Source organism: Tursiops truncatus, chromosome 13 (genome assembly GCF_011762595.2).
Source record: "Tursiops truncatus isolate mTurTru1 chromosome 13, mTurTru1.mat.Y, whole genome shotgun sequence".
Classification (NCBI taxonomy): Eukaryota; Metazoa; Chordata; class Mammalia; order Artiodactyla; family Delphinidae; genus Tursiops; species Tursiops truncatus.
This window is the reverse complement of record NC_047046.1, coordinates 81,081,426-81,103,754: the sequence shown is the minus strand read 5'-3', so window position 1 is coordinate 81,103,754 and position 22,329 is coordinate 81,081,426. Positions and strand designations below refer to the sequence as shown.

Here is a 22,329-nt window from a genome sequence, read left to right as displayed (position 1 = left end):
TTGGATGTACTTAATGCAATAGAACTAAGAAGTAATCTTCATTTATATACTATTTTGATGTGTTTTTTTCCTACAAAAGATTTCGTGTATGTGATCAGGAGCTCATTAGAATGAAGTGATATCTGTCTTGAATGCTTTCTATTCTTGGTCTCAATAAGGTGTCAAACCCACCATTAGATCCAGGAACTAGTGAAAATCTGTGAGGAGTCAGAAGTATTTAGGAGACTGAAAGAAAAATCTTTTTCCCCTATCTCAGCCTATTTTTTATTGGAATCTTTGTTTTACATTGTTACCCTATGATGATTAATATACCCTTTCCTAATTTTCCCACTTCCCTTTCTTTTCTGGCTTTAGCTGAATTCCTAATTCCTCCTATAACTTTGTTTCCTCCTAGGTAAAACCAATAACCAGTCCATCCTCTTCGTGGCCTCAGGGACAGCTTTGTTGTTGCTGTTGATTATCCTAATTACCACCGTCATTGCCATTCCTTATAAGAGGTGAGTATTGCAGCTCCTCCTGGATCTAGTTTTCCCTGAGTAATTCTGATGCTGGAGTTTCTCCATTAATAACCCAGTAGTTGGTTAAGCTGTCTTACGACTCAGGTACTGAGTCCGTGTACTTTGAGCGCTGCTCTTGTACGTAGCAGAGAAGGAGTTAAAGTTGGAGGAGGAGGCTAGAATGACTCATTTCGGAATTAGTAGGAGTGGGCAGTGCACCCCAGCACTAACAAAGCCAGCCGCCTGGTGCCTCTGCTCTGTCTGCTACCCCGTCTCTCCTCTCCTCCTGCAAAGGAAAACGGCTGTCAGGTGAGGGGGAGGTATGTGTGTGTAACAGAGAGAGAGAGAGAGAGAGATGGATTCTGAGAGAAGATCAGGGTTGAACAGTAATAATGCCTTCATTCATTCATTCATTAAATATTTATTGTGGCAGTGGTGACTGAGATATAGTGGCATGCATATTCTAATAAGCAAGCAACGTGATTTTAAATGGTTCTATATTCTCTGAAACAATCAGCGTAGGTGCCTTTATTACAAATCATTGAGAAGAAAGGAGTTGGGAGGGGCTGCCCTAGAGAGAGCAGGTGGCCATTGGCCTCTTCTGAAGTTTCCTACCTTTTACCGCCTGTGGCACACTTGGCAGTTTTCTAGGCTGTTCTTGGTTAACTCTTCCCTTCTTAGCTGCCCCATGTTCATCAACTCACCAGTCTAGGTATTTGTTGCAATCTTAGCTGTAGTCATATTGGGTTGGAATCATTCCTTATACTTGTGATCCAACTAAAGTATTAAATTCTTAAGGAAAGAAGGAACCAAACTTTTGATGTCTACGTTTTGAATGTCCGACACATGGTAGGCACTTACTGTATGTTTGCTGAGTGAAGGAATACATCCATCTCCGCTCTTCTCCCCCAGTAATGTTACCACTGACGCATGCGCGCGTGCACACACACACACACGCACACACACACACGCACACACGCACACACACAGTCCTGCGTGCTTATTGACGGGGTTTCCCGTCGGTTTCCCCATCTCGTCGCCATATCCTCTTCGAAGGCTCCCCTCACTGCTCGCCTGACTTCAGCGGTACTCCCCCTTTCTAACCCATCTGTTATTTTCCTGGTTCCCCTTCTAAAAGCTAGACTGGCCACGTCGTCTCCCTGTTTAAGACCTGTTTATTGTCTTTCCACTGGCACCAGGATAACGCTAAGCTCATTAACCTTGTGGCACAGGTGCCCTTTGTTCTGACCCCAGCCCAATTAATCTGACCCCAACCCAATATTCATTCATATTTTCTACTTTACTTACTCCTCTGATATTGACAAAATGTATTAAAACTACAGCTTTTATTCTGTGAACACGCCTGACTCTTCCCATTTGTTATGACACCAAAATGCTGATTTCCCCCATATTTGGCCTTAGAATGATCTGGTCCTGCAGACCATTCAAGGTGCGGGGTGCGTGTCCCCTCTGGGAGGGCTGTCCTGCTTCTCCCTCCCTACAAGTAGACATGATGTCACCATCCAGAATCGTGTTGCACTTCCTAACCACCACACCTCGCAGCCTGCTTTGTAGTTTAATCACTTCCATGCTTGGCTTCCCTTTATTCATAATGGCAGAGATTATGTTTTACTCATTTTTTAGTGTTTGATAGCGTTTAGCGCTAATCTTTCCAAATAAGGATGGTCCATAAGCATTTGTCTAATTAAATTGAAACATGAAACTGTCGTCGTTCCTTTCTGTCCATCATGGGCTGCCCTCCAGTCTTTCCCTGGTCAGAAATTAGCAAATTGAGGTAAGGATGTTAGTGACACTGAGGATCTCTCTACTGCTTCACCTTGGTTGATTAAAAAATGCACCGAGGGCAGATACGACAGCAGGAGCGCATGGGAACACAAGGAATATGGCTAGGAGAGAGTGAGTGACAGGACAGACCTCGAGAGGGTCACAGATATTGGACAGAAAGGATTTAGCTTCATGAAAATGCATCAATTTTACATGAATAGCTAAATTGAACTGTAGAATATCTTGTCCCACTTGGTTAAATGTGATAAAAAGAAGATCAGTGGACTTGAATGCATAACCATGGCCAAACACCACACAGCAAAAAGCACTTGTTCTTTCTACCTTGTCATTGGTATTGATTTGTGGTCGTTACTTAGAATGGAAACGTCTTGAAAAATGACCCAAGGGACTAAACAATGACCTTCTGAACTCTGTCTTAGCAACTGTTTAAAATAATCCTGCCGCTTCAGCTTCAGATGTGCTGACCTCGAGAGAAGCCAAAATACATCACAGGGTGCCTGAAGGAGCCTGAATCCTTCCTTCACGCCCAGCCCGGGCAGCCTGTGAGCACGAGGCCTTTAGAGCACAGCTGGTGTCATTTCCAGTTAGAGACCAGAATAGTGACCATATTCAGTGAGCATGGCTAGGGGAAGGCATAGCACCAGTAAGCGTGACAGGAGCCGAGATACAGTCTAGGGATTGACACCTGAGTCTGTAGGAAGAAATTTAATGTTTAGCGAGCAAATGTTAGGCACTTTTATCTCTGTTGTCAGCTTCGAGGTTCACAGCAAATGGGATGTCTTGGTTTGCCTGGGACTTTCCCAGTTTCCGCGCTGATCGTTCCTCATCCCAGGGAAACTCCTTAGAATCAAGCAAGCCAGAATGGGAATATGTTTACTGTCTTTATTCTACAGGTGAGAGGACTGACCTTTAGAGATGCAAATCACTAGTCAATTGCAGAGCACAAGTTAGACGCAGATCATCCCACTCTAAACTTCGTGTTCTCGTTGTATGATAAATAAGTGCTAGGGATGCAATCTACGATGTGGTAAATATCATTAACACAGCTCTACATTATGTATGCCTGTTGTTAAGAGAGTAAATTCTAAGGGTTCTCGTCACAAGGAAAATGTTTTTTCTATTTCTTTACTTTTGTGTCTATATGAGATGGTGGATGTTCACCAAACTTACTGTGGAAATTGCTTCATCATATATGTAAGTCAGATTATTATGCTGTACACCTTAAACTTACACAGTGCTGTATTGTATCAATTGTATCTCAATAAAACTGGAGAAAAAAATCATCTTCTCTTTTCCTCATCACATTGTATATGCTAAGCTTATGTTAAAAGTATATTTGTTGGGGTGGGATAGGGAGGGTGGGAGGGAGACGCAAGAGGGAGGAGATATGGGGATTATATGTATACATATAGCTGATTCACTTTGTTATAAAGCAGAAACTAACACACCATTGTAAAGCAATTATACTCGAATAAAGATGTTAAAAAATATATTTGTTTATATATATAACACACATGTATATATATATATATATTTGGACCTACTTGGGAAAGTTAACTCTATATTATGATTGTGAAGGATAATTTAACAAAGGATCAAAAGTCATAAATCTGTGTCTGTTTCCTCACTTGCAAAAAGAGGATAATAATAGTGTCTGTGTCATAGATTTCTTATGAGGAATAAATAATTTATATAAAAGATCTTAGAAATATGACTTGCACATAGTAAATTTACACATAAAGTAAGTAAATAATTTGTTTAAATACTACTTAATAAGTAAATACATAAATGCACATAGTCTGTGATTCTGTTGACATGGTAGGAGGATTTCATAGCAACTAGAAGAGACCATCAGAGTCAACATTGATTATCTGAACAACCTTTCCATGGAGAGAGACTATCTTGCCAGGTTTTCAAAATTTCTGTGAAGTAATTATAACCTCATCTTTAAAAAAAACTCTACATTTTTGTATCTGACCCGTCCCCTCTGTGGTTCAATAAGAATCTTTTCTGTAGGGGGATGAAAAGAAATAGTCACCATCTCCCCATGATAACAATTTCCATACACTTGGATATAGTTATTTCATCTTTGCATTCAATTACATTACTCTCTTCTCTTGTATTTTCTTTTCAAAGATTCCTCCTGAAGTTAGGCTTTTATAAGTTTTGTTGAAACTGTGGAGAGTTTATTGAACATATGGTTTCGGATGGCCCGTTTTCAGCTGCAGCAATGTGACTGTAGAAGCAGTGAGCCTGGTAGTCGGGAAGGAGGGCTGTGAATTCAAATCCCGATTCTACTGATTACCAACCATGTGATTTGGGGCAAATTACTCTTCCTCACAGTGCCTCAGTTCCCCAGTTCCTTAAATAGAGAGTTTTTGATGAAATCTGAATAAAGTAATCCATACAGGTCGTTTAGTAAAACACCCGGAAGATTCCATAAAGCTTAGTTATATTGTCATTGTCATCCAAGAAGTTGCACTGTTAGCATTTAAAAGGAAGTTTTAATTGTGGGAAATCTCTAAGTCATTTATGTATCAATAATAACCCACTCTGCACCATTCTTTAGTAAACTCACTGAGATTAATTACTAAGGAACTGGCTGCATATCCGTTTAGTTGCCTTCACCATCTGTGAGCACACTGGAGAAGGTACGAAAAATGAAAAAATTTAGGACAGTGGAATTTTGGGTGAGTATGTATAAAACCGCTGTGGACAGCTGCTTTAACATAATCACTAAGGGCATGTGGGCTGCGGGTACAGGTGAGGTATTATAGAGCGTCTGAAATAATGCTGGTGCTGGAGTGTCATTCTTATTACCTCTCTTGTACATGTTTTCCCAGAAGGAGAAGGAGACACAAAAGAGGCCTATTTAAAGAGTACTGGGACACACAGAATAGGGTAAGTTTTCTCAGAATTGTCATTCTGCCCCCCCGTTTTGTGCATCATAAATGTAAAGTCAGTCCATTTGCAGTTAGCAATCTTCTTTTTTATTCTCCTTTCAATAACCTAACCAGTGCAGTTGCCTGTTTTTCCAGTATCAGCTATTTGATGAAATGGTTATTTTCTGAACTAGTCTCCTATTATTAATACCTTTTGAAACTGTTTGTTTTACATTCACATAAATAAAGGAGCAATTACACTAGATAATAATAATCAACATTGCACATTACCAAAATCTGTATTAGTTTCCTAGGGCTGCAGCAACAAAATTACCACAAAGAGGGTGACTAGAAACAACAGAAATCTAGTCTCTCACAGTTCTGGAGGGTTAGAGTCCAAAATCAAGGTCTCAGCAGGATCAGTTCCCTCTTGGGACGAGACTCTGTTCTGTGCTTCTCTCCTGGCTTCCAGTGGTTGTTGGCATTCCTTGGCTTGTAGACACATCACTCCAGTCTGTTCCTCTGTCTTCACATGGCGTCCTTCTGTGTGTGTGTGTGTGTGTGTGTGTGTGTGTGTGTGTGTGTGTGTCTGTGTGTCTGTGTGTGTGTGTGTGTCTGTATCTCTTCTCCTTTTATAAGGGAACCAGTCATATTGGGCTAAGAGCCTACCTTACTTCAGTATGACCTCATTTTAACTAATTACATCTGCAGCAACCCTATTTCCAAATAAGGTCACATTAATGAAGGTCTGGGAAGGACAAAAATTTAGGGGGGATGATATCTGACCCAGTACAGGGCATGATAATATTTTTATGTCGTGAGGTTATTGTGAGGATTAAATTAAATGTAACTAAAAGCATAGCAAGCACGTAGAAAGATGCAATGCAGGATATTCGTTATTGTTATGATGTTTGGATTAATTTATTAATTAACGGACGTTCAGATTATAAAGCTAAAGACCTTTTTGTTGGGCTGCAGGAATCGAGTGAACTTGACATTGTCCTCCTTATTCTACGTGCCCCTGCCCCTTAATGTTTAATTGACAGAGGAGAAATTCCCTTCTGGGTGTGAAGATAAGAGGGACACTTATTTTCGTGCTCATTGTCTCCACTATAGGTCAGATAGTCTCTTTAACACATACTATTGTGTTTACAAAATTTTACAATAAAACCTTTCCCTGAGTGTTATCTAAAATTACATCCATATCACTTCAATTTAATTATTTGCCATTGAATGCTACATGGCCCAAACCTCAAGTACTAAAAAGTTTCCGACAATCCAATGTGTGTGCTTCAAACTTCTTAATAATCTATCAGTCTAACTTTCTTCTTTCTGTTAGGTAGTTACTTTTTTGCAAAACAAAAAAAATTTTTTTTCTGAATATCTCATGGTTTGCTTTTGGGCACCAAGTGCGAAGGCTGGAGAAGTCTGGCCTTGTCTGACCTGCCATGCCTGCACGCGAGGAAACCGTGTTCTGTCACATGCAATTTCCGGATCCCTTCTCTGTCCTTAGCTGTTGTCCATTCAAGCCAATCCAAAGCCACATTTATTGCTGTGAATTTCAGAGGAGGAAAGGCGCTTTGCAACTTCCTCACTAGGTATTCAACTCTTCCAGGCTTTTGCAGAATAATGATAATTTGAATGGTGATTAGAAAGTTAGACAGTAAGCTGGTCTGTGAAGTTAGACCTACTTGATTCTGCGGGGTATGTTTTTAGACAAACTACGTAGAAAACAATAGCACTTGAATTTTCCTTTTACTTTCTCCTCGCAAACACTGAAACCACACTAAATTTTCAGACTACTCACCGAAAGACCCCTCTCTCTCCTTCTCTTCTCCTCCCTTCAATTCTGCCCCGCCCCCGCTCTCTCTCCTCCTCTGTCACTTATGCTTACGTATTTTCTGTCACACACATACATACAGGTGGTCAAAGTGACCCAATTAAGGTAGAGAAGATTAATGATTGTATAACATCATCTTGAAAGTGAATGTGCATTTATTTTTGTAATTTTAAAAAAATTTATTTATTTTATTTTATTATTTATTTTTGGCTGTGTTGGGTCTTCATTGTGGGCTTTCTCTAGTTGCGGCGAGCGGGGGCGATTCTTTGTTGTTGTGCACGGGCTTCTCATTGCGGTGGCTTCTCTTGTCGCAGAGCACGGGCTCTAGGCGTGTGGGCTTCAGTAGTTGTGGTATGCGGGCTCATTAGTTGTGGCTCACGGGCTGTAGAGTGCAGGCTCAGTAGTTGTGGCTCATGGGCTTAGTTGCTCCGCGGCATGTGGGATCTTCCCGGGCCAGGGCTCAAACCTGTTTCCCCTCCATTGGCAGGTAGATTCTTAACCACTGTGCCACCAGGGGAGTCCCTGTAATTTTTAAATTGTGTTCAGTTGCTTATTTTTAAGCCAGCACACTGTGTACTTTAAAAATATTTATTTTTCCATTCAACAGAAATTAATGATTATCCACTATGGGAAAATACTGTACTAGACTTTCCATATAAAGAATACAAATAATGGTTCTCTTCGAAATAGCCTAACATCAGGAGAGGGAGTTTTACATTTAAACAGGTAATTTATATCACAATATATCAAGTGATAATCAAGGCTAGGTCTCTGTTGTATCTCGCTCACCACCCTACAAATCAAGAATGTGATTTCTCACAGAAGTTCAATACAGTGAAGAGCATGTTTTATGAAATTAACTGTAATAGAAATTTGACCTGTATCATGGTTGAACTAAGGAGAGATTTATGTTTTGAGTGTCTTTATTAAGTGCTGAAATGCAGTGAATTATTAACATCCTTTGTGTTTGTCTTTCTAGGCAACCAACAACTACAGAAGTCCTGTCCCTGCCAATCAACCTTCAGATGGTGCAGGAGAGGATATTTATGTCAACTACCCAACCTTCTCTCGTAGACCAAAGACTAGAGTCTAAGCTTTTCCCTTAATCTGAGGATATTAATGATGACTGTTATGCACATGGATCTTTATACCATTTCTTCCCACTATTTAGTGTCTACCTTGGATACTAGTTGACCAAATTTATTTCATTTGACAGGAAAAATACTGCCTTAACTAGAGAGCATTCTTAACAGAAATGTTTTAGAAAACCTGACTCTAATTAGCTTACACGTAAGAGGAAACTTATTGAATCCTGTAATGGAACAATGAAGGGGAGATCAAGCTTCAGGCAAGGGTTATTTACCAGGGCCTAAATATTATGTCTAGAATTAGGTACGGATATAAGACAGTTTCTGCATGCCCTTTCACAGTGCTGGATCCACTTCCTTGGTGTTAGCCTAACTCTCATTCAGGTTTTTCCCTTGTGTTTCCAAGATGACTGCCATCAACTCTTGGCAATTCATAATCCTTGTTTCTGTCTGGTAAAGAGTTTGCTCTGATAGAGCAAACACATTTGGTTACTTGTCCATCACAAAACAGTCATTATGACCAGAAAGGATGAAATGGCTTAAGTCAGTTAAGGGCTCACCTCTAGAGCTAGGTAGGAGGGGGACCAAAGCACACTACTGGGAAATTCAGAGTTTTATTAGAAGAAGTAAAGGGGAGCCTGGAAGCTGGGCTGGTTGCCAACAAATGTGGACTCTAATGACCTTCCAAGACATCTTCTGTTAGCCAGCTAAAAAGAGTAGGAGGGCAGGTCTAGGTTAGCTCTCTCCCTCTTCCCACTTCTAGAACCTACTCTGCCAGCTTGGTCCAGAAGAGTACTTGGCAGTAGAATGACTAAATGGTCAAGAGGAAGATAAATGTGGCAGGGAAATCTCTTCCTTTGCTACTCTCAAATAAATTCATTTCTGATTTCATATAGAATTTCACTATCCCTGGTTTAGCCTTATGAGCAAGAGTAGTAGATGATCCAACAATAACTTAATTTTTTTATATTGAAGTTGTTATACTTTTGAGAATTATTATTATTATTATTTTTTTTTTTTTTTTTTGCGGTACGCGGGCCTGTCACTGTTGTGGCCTTTCCCGTGGTGGAGCACAGGCTCCGGACGCACAGGCTCAGCAGCCATGGCTCACGGGCCCAGCCGCTCCGCGGCATGTGGGACCTTCCCGGACCGGGGCACGAACCCACGTCCCCTGCATCAGCAGGCGGACTCTCAACCACTGCGCCACCAGGGAAGCCCGAGAAGTATTTTTAATATATAATTTCTCTCAAAAGAGTCAGGTACCTAGACATTATTAGTTTTTTTAAAAATAATTATGTGAAATTTAAATATGAGAAAAAGAATGATAGTTGGAAGTGGTGGTATAGGGTGGTAGGGTAGAAAAAACAGGGGGCAAAGCACTGGGAGGGAGGGTTAGGGAAGGAGGAAAAGGGATCAAAGAATAGGAAGGTACAAAGAAACTTCTGTTGCTTCAAAGTTTGGCCAAAGACACAGTTTGGCCTAATGTTATGACTAACAGGGCAATTAGAGACCATGCCTGCCATTGTCCAAATTCTAGATGCAGGCAACAATGAAAAGTATTTGTGAAACTCAATAATGGTCATGGTCACCTTGAAACCACAATGGTTTGGTAATGACCAAATATAATGATCGTTCGTGTCTCTAATACTCATCTTTAAAAGATTCTTATTTCTAGGCAGTTCCCTGGTGGCCTAGTGGTTAGGATTCTGGGCTTTCACTGCCATAGCACAGGTTCAACCCCTACTTGGGGAACTGAGAACCTGCAAGCTGTGTGGCACAGCCAAAAAAAAAAAAAGAAAGAAAGAAAAAAAAGATCCTCATTTCTAAAAGGTTCATCACAATAGCTGCATTTAGGTTTCAAAGTTGCAGACTTTTCATGATAATCTAAAGCAATCCCAAACCAAATTCTCATACTGTCTAGACAGATTCTTAAGCTGTAATTGACAGTTTTAGCAGGCCAGTGGATATTTTATGGTTTTATCTTTAAATACATGCATGCCACATAGTGAAGTTATCTGTGGATTACAGAAATTGTGAATGCCCCTACCTATTTCAGAAGGGAAAATGTAAAACCGACCACTCCCAGTTGTACTTACGTACATGCAATGAGAGTTAGCTCTCATTTTTATTTTGTTTGCTTATAGATCTTTACATCTGGATTCAAGAAGTGTTTCCACAAATATATTTGTAACAAAGTTGGAAGGCAGTTTTACAAGAAAACCATCTACTGTTTTGTTGACTATATCAGATCAATGAAAGTTTCCATGGCTGAATCTATCAATTTGCATGGTGAAGCAAACTTAACATCCTTTAAAAGATAAATGACTTCTTTTCCCTAAAAGTTAATAAAAATATTACTTTCTGGAAGATTCTGATAACCAAATCCTCAATGACTAATGTAGGTGAGAAGCAAAACATTTCTACCATTACAATATGGTTTCAGGGAAGATTTTTGTGGCAAACCCCTTACGTGTTGCAAAGCCTCCAGAACACTTGAAACTCATCTCTTTTTCCATGGGTGTTTTAACCTTTTATAAAAATCTCTCACTCAAAATACTTATGAGAACTATTTACTCTGTCCCTTCTTTTCTATAAATTCTTCCTCTGCAGGGCTCAGAATATTTTCAGGGATTTGGAACCTTCCTAAGTCCTGCTGAAATTTCTCTGATCTCCTCTACTGATCCTGCTACACTGTCAGCTGTTATGCTGATGAAATTCCATTCATTCATTTTCTTTCTTTGGATAGTCTACTTAACAAATCACTTTCATTGTAGTCTCTTTAATATTATACCTAACTTGCTGGAGTTATGAACTCTACCTAATATATATAAAAGACTACGCTTGCTCTCTCTCTCTCTCTCTCTGTGTATATATATATATATATATATATATATATATACACACACACACACACACACACACACACTATATATGGTATCTATAGTAGGTATATGGTATATATATAGTATGTGTGTATATATATATGTACCTACAAACACACATGTATATATTTTTTCCCTAATCTGTTGTACCTACTATTCCAGTTGTTACTAAGGAAACAGATCAAAACAGATCCACGGAATGAAAGGTCAGACTTGAATTAAATTATGTTTTAAATCTTTTTTGCAAGGTGTTATTTAGGAAACAAGATGCTTCCTAAGATTCTTTTTTACATATATAATTTATACTGATACATAATACAATAAATAATAATCTGTGTTTCCTTTGAATGCCCTTATTTTAGTATTTACATTAAAGTAACCAGTTACAAGGAATTGCTGTGTGATGACAAGGTAGGTAAGTTTGTTGAATGTCATTATAGAGTACACAGTTTTGTCAGGGAAAGAATACATCTTATTAACCTACAATGATTAGGGTATTGATTATATTATCATCAGAGAGACCTTGGAACATTATTTAAAAGCTTTATGCATGCTGAGAAAATCGCATAGGAATTTCATTAGCTTGTAATCATGCTTATATGGGTGGGAGGCAGGTGGATGAGGTTAGCGTTTTCAGTTAGTAAATATTCACATTTTATTACTAAAATATTATACATATAAATTTTAAATACTTTGATTATCAATTTACAAGATAAAGTAAAATAAAAATATTTAAATAGGTTTACTTTTATTGTAAACATACAAGTTATGTTTGTTTGTATAGAACTATGTTAAAAAATAACTACAGCTGCATTACAGTAATTTTCCAAATTGGTAGAGTCCACATCGTAATTAGAAATCACTGTAATCAAAATGCTTCTCCTTGATTTTTTTTTCTTCTCCTTGATTTTTAATAACATGCTGTATTTTGTACTGCTGGTGTGAAATGTCAACAAGATTGAAGCTAATGTAGAATACAGATGCTTATATAGTGAGGATGAAGGTCTAAACAGTGAGTACAAAGTTTAGCTTCTTTCCACAGTAGAGTTAAGAAAATATCTTTGAAAAATATAAAACAATAGAAACATGTAATACCATTATTTTATTCTCATCATTAGTTAGGCCACTATTAGAATGTAGTGTCTAGAAAGTATTGACCTTCACGTGCAGGTTTTTGCATAAATTAATACACTTTTCCACTGGTCTGTTCATTGGATTATTCTAAGTCAAGTCTCTAGGCTCTTATACATTTATGAAGTAAAAATAAGCATTTTTTTAAACTTTTCTATTGCTAGTGATCTGATAGGTAAAACTATGGCTTCTAGAATTAACTGCAATGCTTTCTTAAAAAATTTTACAAGTCTTCAAGGTTGGATTACATATTATGTTTTTCGAGATTTAAAGCACTATGTTGTAAGGTGTTGTAAGAAAAGATCTAATTTGGGGGTATGGGTGATAAATGTCTGGAATAATCCCCATTTATTGCCTATTGTCCCTGTTTGAATGATAAGTAACATAGTCACCCTCTTTAGAACATTTTTTTCCGGCTTTATATGTAATTTCAGACTTGGGTTTTGTAAGGCATGCAAATGTTTACCTTGATATACTGTATTCTGTTGTTTGAATGAATAAAATGTAGAGCTCCACGATTGTTAGTTTCACTTGTTATCAAAGAATATTAGGGGAAAATTCCTACAGAATAATATTAACACGAAGAGTTAAATGCAGAAAAAAATCAAACCAGTGATACTTTGTAGCTTCTATCTCAATGCAACATTCAGTTCATTTTATAAGTGCATGTAGTTCAAAGAGTCAAAGTGTGCTGTTCAAGGGTTTTTTCTTTTTTTGCAAAAAAATGGTACCCTGTCCTTCGCATTTTCCCTCCATTGAGACAACAAATTTCACTTCTGACTATTTTTTCTACTTTTCTGAATAGTATACATATATCATTACTAGATTTTTAAAAATTTTAGACATTCTTTATTGATTTAGTTGTCTTGCTCTCCACGAACTCACCACACATGTATACCTTTCCCATGTACCCATCCTTCCAAAATATTTATATTAAAATTTTGATTATTTCAATATTTGGTGTTTATTTTTAATGATCTTGCCAATACTCTTCTTAGTTGAATCCCATGGTAAAAATGATTATGCATTCTCTCCTACATAACTTTTTTTCCTACCTAGAGTTAATAATTGTCTCTTTTTGTAGTTTACTATTTTTGTATTTACCATAAATTTATCTCAGACTCTTCACCAATGGTCTAAGGGATCTTTCCAGATCCTCTGACATGCAATAGATATTTAGTCAATCTCCTCCTCCTAAAAAATTACCCTAGAACATTGACTTGGGCTGATAAACAGTGATTCTTTCTGCATAGCTGTCATCCTGATGTCTCTCTTCATCCAGAAAAAAGCAGAGAGAGGACAGTACATCCTGGAGTCAATTCGAGAGAAGTTCCCAGTATAAAAGGATACGAGGTGCCAGATTACAAGTATTTAAGCAGTACCCAGAAAACGGCACAATAAGAAGCCTGTTGTATTTGGGTTTGTGTCTGTAAAAGTTGAGGGTACTGGTTTTAAGCATTAGAAGCAGATGCTGACTATGTTATAGAAAAAACAGTTAATTTATATAAGTGATATGGGTGACTCATAGCAGTTCCAGGACACTGATGGAACAAGTTTAGAAAACAGAGAAAAAGTGGCAACTCCAGTGGTCCACAAGCAGGAAACCACTTTGAGCTCTGATAACTTTCTTTCCTCACTCTTCAAAATTTAACCTCAGCTGATTTTATATTTTTCTGCTAGCTCATTCTTTTTTTTTTTTTTAACATCTTTATTGGAGTATAATTGCTTTACAATGGTGTGTTAGTTTCTGCTTTACAACAAAATGAATCAGTTAATTGTTAATTGTTTTGGGTTTGTTATTGTAGGTCCTTTCCTTCTCTTGTGTTTCTTGCCTAGATAAGTTCCTTTAGCATTTGTTCTAAAGCTGGTTTGGTGGTGCTGTACTACTTACGTGTATTTTTAACTAAATATGTACAGGACCTGTATGCTTTGTATCCTATTAACTTGTTGTATTCGCTTGTTAGTTTCAGGGTTTTCTTTTTTGGTGGATTCTTTGGAGTTCTCTGCATAGACAACTATGTCTTCTGCAAATAAAGATAGTTTCATTTATTGCTTCCCAATCTTTATGCATTTTATTTCTTTTCCTTGTCTTATTGTGGCAGCTTGGACTTCTAGCAAAATGTTGAATAGGGGTGATAAGATAGTCCATTCCTGCCTTCTCTCACCATTAAGTATGATGTTAGCTGTGGGTGTTTTGTAGATGTTCTTTATCAAGTTGAGAACGTTTTTCTCTGAATTTGCTGAGAGTTTTTAAAAAATCATGAATGCACGTGGTATTTTGTCAAATGACTTTTCTGCTTCAATTGATATGATTATATTACTTTTCTTTGTTAGCCTGTTGATGTGGTAGATTACATTTCTGAATTTTGAATGTTGAACCAGTCTTGCATAACTGTAATAAATCCTAGCTGATAACAATAATTATTTTTAGACATTGTTGGATTTGTTTTGCTAATATTTTGTTGATTTTTTTTTCATCTAAGTTTATGGGAGATATTTATCTTTTTTTTGGCAATGTTTTATCTGGTTTGATATTAGGATAATTCTGACTTCATAGAATGAGTTAGACATGATTTCTCTGCTTCTGTTTTTTGGAAGAGTTGTAGAGAATTAATTGGTATTATTTTTTTCCATAAATGTTTGGTAGAATGGTACTTTCACTTTGGAAGTTTATTCATTTTTGATTCAATTTCTTTAATAGATGTAGCGCTATACAGTTCGTCTATTTTTCCTTGTGTGAGGTTTGGTAGTTTATGCCTTTCAAGGAATTGGCCCATTTTATCTGTTATCAAGTTGTTAGCGTAGAGTTGTTCCCACTATTCCCTTATTACCCTTTAACATCCAATTGTTTCTTCAATTGGCTATCCATAATTATGATCCTTCTTTATTTATGATAGTGGTAATTTTTGTCTTCTCTCTTTTTTTCTTGACTACCTTTGCTTGACCTTACTAATTTTTTTTTAAATCTTTTCAAAGAATCAGATTTTGGTTTCATTGATTTTATTCTGTTATTTTCAATTTCATTGATTTCTGCTCTAATTTTTATTATTTTCTTTCTTCTGCTTGCTTTAGATTTATTTTGCTCTTCTTTCTCTAGTTACCTAAGGTGTAAGCTTTGATTATTGATTTTAGATTTCTCTTCCTTTCCATTCTTGGCATTTAATGCTTTAAATATCACTGCATCCCACAAATTCTGGTAAGCTGTATTTTTATTTTTATCTAATTAAAATATTTTTGGATCTTTCTTGAGGCTTCTTTGACTCATGGGTTATTTTAAAATGCTTTATAAACCTCTATATTTTTGGATTTCTCTACTGTATTTGTCTTACAGAGTTCTAATTTAATTTTGTTGTAGTCTGAAAACATCATCTGTATGATTTCTATTCTTTTAAATGTATTAAGGTGTGTTTTATGGCCCAGAATATGGTCTACCTCGGAGAATATTTCATGTGAGCTTGAGAAGAGTGTGCATTCTGCTGCTGGATGTAACATCCTACAGATGTTCAGTAGATCAAACTGACTGACAGTGCTGTTCAGGTCACCCTTATTCTTTCTGATTTCCTCCCTGCTTGTTCTATCACATGCTGCAGCCTCCAGGTACAGTTATGGATTTTACTGTGTCACCTTGCAGTTTTATCAGCTTTTGCCTCGTGTATTTTGGTATTCTATTATTAGGAACATACACTTTTAGGACTGTCAGTGTTTCTTGGAGAATTGACCACTTTGTCACATGTAATGCCCTTTTTATCCCTGATAACATTCCTTGTCCTGAAGTCTGCTTTGTCTAAACTTAAACAGGTGCTCCAGCTTTCTTTTGAATTGTGTTAGCGTGTCCTATATATCTCCAGCTATGGGCTTGGACCATGGCAGACATTGGATTGGCCCCCAGGAGTCCTCACTGTGGCCCAGAATGCTCTGCAAGTGTACACACTCTCGGCCCACACATGTGCAGTACATACCCCCGCCCTGGCTTTGGTCAGTCCTGCCCCTGTGTGTCCTTTGGCCCAGAGCCTGGTCCCCACAGCTGGCTGTGCCTTTGGGGTGAGACTTCAGCACACTGTGATTCTGACTGAGGGTTGGGAGGCCTTGACAATGATTGGGGTTTGCTTGAAAGATGGCATGGACCAGACTGCATACTGACAAGTCTGGAATAAGGGCCTCTGGCAACCGGGGCGCCCAGGTGTTTCCCATCCAAGGACTCTCCATCCTCTCCCCCACCCCAGGAACTCCTGAGATCAGAAGACATCGGGCTCGTTCTGGAATGAATGCTCCCGGCAGCATCTTGGGCATTTTCTGCTGTCCTCTTAGCTGCTCCTGACACTGAGCACATCCCAGCCGATTCTCTGCCTGAGCCTCTACCTGGACCTGCACTTTACTCCCCACCCGTACACAGCCACATTCACAAAGTGCATCCTGAGAGCTTCGCATGTGCCCCCTTCCCTTCCTGGGAGACTTCACAAAGAGCAAAAAAGAAAAAAGTGTACCAAGTACTCCTAGGTACTCCTCAGAGAGATTTTCCCTCTTGAGCTCTTTTGTCTGCAGTCTGCTGTGATTATACTGGACCCCTACTGGTGTGATGGCAAGTGGCGGGGGAGGAGGGTGTTCTACTACTGTATGATTCAGTCTCAGCCTATGACTTTGTTAAGTTCACAGATGTTTCCCTGGCGGAATTGCTTTCCCTCTTGCCCTCTACCCCAATCCCTGGCTGCAGAGTTTCCAGTCTACTTCCATGACAGCCTGGCCACTGTTAACTATGTTATTATGATTATGATTTTTATTTTTCTTTCTCAGGTGAGACAGGAAGGCTGCAGGAGCTGGGACTAGGTTTGAGAACTGTGCTCTGACAAAGTCCTTTCCTCTGGAGTGTAGGTCTTTGTTACTGAGAAGGCTCTTGGCTTATTTCACAGTAGTGATGCTGCCCCTTCCCTGGCCAGGTCCATGAGGGAATCTTTCTTGAATCCTCATGGTGAGACTCTGGTGGCTTTCGGGGTCCCTCTTAGACTATGGTTTCCATGAGTTTCTCACGCTTAGTCCACAGTTATGTTCAGCAATTCATCCAGCTCACCATTTAGGTGTTCCTATTAGTTGACGGCCTCAGAGCTTCTGCTCCAGGTGAGGAGATATTGGTTGCGGTAGCTGTCTGGATGTGTCTGTCTCTGCAGATTTTGCAGTGGAGGTCTGCCTTGTGACCTCAGTTCTCTGATAGATCCAAGGAAAGTCACTGATTTTTAGTCTGTTCAGTTTTTTCTTGTTGTAATCATGGCCACTGCCAAGCTCTTTCTATGTTGGCATTAAACCTGGAAGTCCTTCCCCACATACTTGTAGCATATGTATTTTCTACTGTCTTGGTTTCTGGCCTGTTTCTTTGTCCTGATTTTGTGACGCTTCACTAGGGTGGCCTGACATTGGATTCTGACCCATCTGACTCTCTCTGTTCCATACTTATTTTTGTCCCACTTTCATGGGCCACTGATCCACATGACAAAATACTTACTGTCTATGAAAATTGAGCACAAATAAAATATAGAATACAATCTGAAGATTCGTATGAGGTCATATGATCATACTCAGTTTCCCTGACTGTTCAGGTCAACATCAGACCTTATCAAATTTTTAGTCCAAAAAGAAGCAAAAGGTAGTAAAGAGACATACCATCTCAAGCCACGAGAAGAAAATAATGTGTCAAGTCTACACAGTCAGCACAAACTAAGTCAGAGGAACTGTCAGTTACACCCATCCATCCCAGAATACAGTCTGAGGCACCAGATTTCATGACTTTTTTTGGATGATGCTAAAATGGAATAAATGCAAGTCAAAGGAAAGTGTTTCCCTGGCTACATGTATTCAGTATATATTTTAAAGATTAGTTGCACAGGAGGTAAATGAGAATCAGAAGAATGCATGGGTAAGAGGAAACAAGGCACTAACAGCATGATCAGGGTGTATATATACATACGAATGTTAGGCTTCAGTGGAAGAAAACACAATGCAAAGCAAGATAAACAAAACAGAATGGCAACTTGAGAAAGGAGGTCCACACATCCTGAGGGCCCGTTACACAGTGCTAGTTATATGCTTTCATAAATGTGTGAAAGAGTCACTTTAACATGAACAATGGATCCAAGTCAGAGTAGCCCTATAGCTTCTTCACTCCATATGGCCATAAACCAGAACATTGCAAAGCTTTTCTGAATAGATCATTGAACAATTTCTTCTAAAACTCTAAACTCTTTCTCTTTACATGTTAATAGAAGCAGTGTTGAAGTTGAACATTTCTATTAAGTTAGACTAAGAAACAATCCATTACTGCCCAAGACCTGTTACCATCACTTCCAGATTAGGGAACATCGTTAATAATAATCACCAGTTATTATTGTAAGAATCCCATGTCATTTAAGCTTCAAGAAAAGATGGTGTCTAGACAGGAACCAAAAAAGACAGAGATGATCTCTTTTACTCGAGTTCTCAGCAGTGACCTGAATTATTTGAGAGCTCATAATGTTCTGATACATTAAAAATAATGCCCCAAACTCTACAACACACAGTTAAGTATAGCATAAAAATGTTATTGTTTAAAATGTCAAACATCATGATATAACATCTCTTTTGGGGAATAGTGCCTCTTGGATATGTATACATTTTACATCTCTGTTGAAGAGTTGGAAAGGACAAATGTCACACGAAGGATGGAATAATTACATTTTGTTCATGTATGTAGTGAATAGTTTGTACTATATGCAATGTTGATTTTACCTGAGATATCCAATATCACCCCCAATCAGTCTAAGTTGTGCACAATATTAAAAGTAGCTGTGGACAATCTTTCCTATATAATACCTAGTCATCCCACTTACAATTTCTAAATTTATGATGATTCATTTTAGTTACATTTCTTAGCTCTCTCAATGGTCCATGCAATTTAGGATTTAGAATGCCAGCCTCTCTCAGTATTGAGAAAGAGGGCCAGGTGGTGGGGAAGGAGGGTGGGGGGTGCAGAGCTGAGCAGAACGTTCACAGTATATCCTTTGCGGCATTTTTACTTTAGATTATTTTGCTGACAGTGAGGTGGCTGTAGTTAGAGTGAGTGAAATGGATTAGTTCTGCTAATGGCCTTAATATTTATTGTTTTGGACATCAAGCTCTGTCTATTTAGGTCTCTGAAATAGAATTACATTTGTTAAAAAACTATAAACTTCAGAAACAGCAGGCTACCTAAAACATATGTTTTAATGGATATTGGAACAAGAAAGGAGTTTATTAAGTCAAGCAACATTGGCTGAACAGCGCTAGACTGGATATACCTACTTCATGACTTGAAATGCATACTTTTCCTTAAATGGTGAGTTCCTTAAAGGAGAATCTAAGTCTTACTCACTTTTGAATTCCCAGCTCTTAGAAGATTCAATTAATGTTTTTTAAATTGAATTTTGAAAGAGTATTTTTTTTCTCTCAGCTACCTTATAATCAAAGTTTGCAAATATTCAGAAGAGTATAAGAGATGTAGAACAGGTTTCTGTAATTCACACATACATAGACAGTGACGGCGAGTCCATATTCGTCTTATGTACACGTTTGTGTCGAGAGGAATAGGGAATTTTAGAAAAACGGGTTTAACAAAATTTATACAATAGAAATAGCAAGAGGTAATTTTGGAGTTATGTTAGACTATGCTGCCTAATAATTTCCTGTGATTAAAACAAGTGAGGCCTAGCTATTCAGAGAGAGAGAGAGAGAAAAAGTGAGGGATTGAGAAAGAAGAAGAAGGAGGAGGAGGGGAAGGGGTGGGAAGGGGGGAAGGAGGAAGAGAGAAATGGAGAGACAGCTTCGAGAAAGGGATTTAGGAAGCTGACGAGGCTGGTCTCTCTTCCCTCCCTCACTCCTTTATTTTTGCCATCTCAGGTCTTCTGTGGAAAGCCACACAGCCTTTTGCCATCAGAGTGCCCGCCTGGCACTGCTGTGTATCCAAAGTAATTAAAAGGAGGCCAGAACAAGGGCCAAGAGATACCGAGTGCCCTCTACTCGTGTCTTGTCAATATCAAGCATTCAGTAAGTATTCAGCCACTGACTAGCCTTTGAGATCATATACATCAGCAGCCCGGTTTCCTAAAACACCTAGATACTAGGATAGTTCATGTTTCCATGAATATTTAGGTACTGTATCCAGTTCTTGCTCAAACATTGATTTAAAATTTTACCATATGGATATCAAAATTAGGTATATTTGCCTACTATTTTTCTTGAATAACTTAGAAATAAAGATAGCAGTTTTGCCATTTTGGGGACTTATTTGATTTTGCTTTTCTTTGTATATTACAAAAATAGCATAGTAATTGCTATTGGGCCGTGCCCTCTGACATGCATTTATTAAATATCTTCTCTTATGTCAGCTCTAAACTTACACAAACCTTGCACTTTTCATAAGGACCCTTTGCCCGGTAAATATAATCCCCGTGATTTTAATAGTGACAGAAAGGAAAAGAAAAATCCATCAAGTTCACATCACCAATTTGTTATGAAATTAACACAAAAACGTCATATCCAGAATAAGCTGTATTTCATTCAGCAGTTAGAAAGAATGAGTGTTTGCATCATCATTGCCACTCCCTAAGTATTTTCCAACCTTCTACCTTCTGCACAGAATTGAAAGCACTCATACATTTTTCATTGCTTTCTTCAAATTCATGACCTTGTCCAGACCTGGTTGGAGCAGGACATTTTAGCACTAGGACTGACCGCTTGACCCTCACCCGTTTTGATTTCTCTGATATTATGGAAGCCTCACCCTTTCTTTAAAGACATGACTCTCTAAAAGGAAAAATACTCCCAACTAATCTGGTAAAGTAATAAGATATATCCAGCTAATATTTAAAGATTAAGTTTCAGGAACAGATTCTGTGGTCTAAATCCAAGTGACACAGGTTCTATATCATGGGATGGAAAATAATAAAGAAGCTACTGGTGTCTGGTACAGTCATGACCACACACATTTCACTTTGGATATTAAACCTTTGTCTACCAAATGTTCATTTTTAATAATTTTCTTTTTTTTATTAAAGGGTGAGCATAGTTCCGGAGGAAAAACTTTTTTCTGGTTGTGTGACACTGAGAAAGCCACTTAAAAACTTTGGGTGTGACTTCACTAGAAAATGTGTTAACCACCAATGTCATTTTCAATATTAATATTCTATGATTCCACCAAACCAGAGTCAACCTCATAAAAATTATATTCTATTATCATAAGGAAAACACTGAAAATGCATAATAAATTCTCAGTAACCTTACATTTAATAAAGGGCCTTCTTTTACTTTATTTTAAAAATAGCAAGCCAATAAGTGAAGGAATAATTGACATTTTAAAGGTTAGCAGAATATGATTGCCAGAATTCTGTTTAATTACATAGTTACAATTCATCATTCAATAACAGAAATTAAGGAAATCATATACTATTACAGTGCCAACAATATTAAACAACTCTTGAGTAAAAAACCATCAAGTTAGATATTCAAAGTCTCAATCATGCAAAGTTGTCGTGTAAAGTAGTAGTTTTGAACGGCTTTACCTTTTTTTAAGTGATGGGGGAAACTTAATCTTGCACAGTATAAATTTTCCTCCTGGTAGCAATATCATTTGTAAATTTCTTAGAATTATGAGTAAGACATTAATAAGTTTTATCTATTAAGGATTGAGATATAGAAACTATGAATTCAGAAAAAGGTAATTCTTGAACTATGCATTTCATGTATTTTACGAAGGGGGAAAATCACACAGACAGATTTTAAAATAATTTAATTTCCTAATTTTATTATTGCCAGATTATAATAATATTTTCTGTTCTGCCAGAAATTCACATTTAGTTTCCAGGGGCAGCTATTTCTTTGCATTCCCTTCCCAAGGGTGGCCCAATGAGTATTTAAGTCCAGACGTCCCCGAACTATTATTTATCTGGGATAGATTGTGATTAAAAATAAAGAATGTCAAATCACATATTTTCCAATAGAAGCAAGTTTGCAATGGGTATTTTATTTCTTAACAGGGACCTAGCATCCAAAGTTATTTTTATCAAAGTACTCATAAACAATAAATTTAATCAATGACAATTGACATTTGTTTACAATGTACAGTATAAGACTTCACAAAGTATATATAAATTAATTTAAAAGAATTTATGGAAAGTAGACATACAGCACATAATTTTAATATAT

General features: G+C 37.8%; 1 protein-coding gene across 3 annotated transcripts in view; it reads left to right on the top strand.

Moving 5' to 3' along the window:
- Nucleotides 1–12,641, top strand: part of CD226 (CD226 molecule) — a 103,177-nt gene extending 90,536 nt beyond the window's left edge. For all 3 annotated transcript variants that reach the window (XM_033837834.2, XM_033837833.2, XM_019937199.3), the window contains exons 5-7: nucleotides 395–497; nucleotides 5,147–5,204; nucleotides 8,005–12,641. In XM_033837834.2, the coding sequence (XP_033693725.1) occupies nucleotides 395–497; nucleotides 5,147–5,204; nucleotides 8,005–8,118 (275 nt within the window). In that variant the 3' untranslated portion in view covers nucleotides 8,119–12,641. The remainder of the gene's footprint in view (nucleotides 1–394; nucleotides 498–5,146; nucleotides 5,205–8,004) is intronic.
- Nucleotides 12,642–22,329: the final 9,688 nt, after the last annotated feature.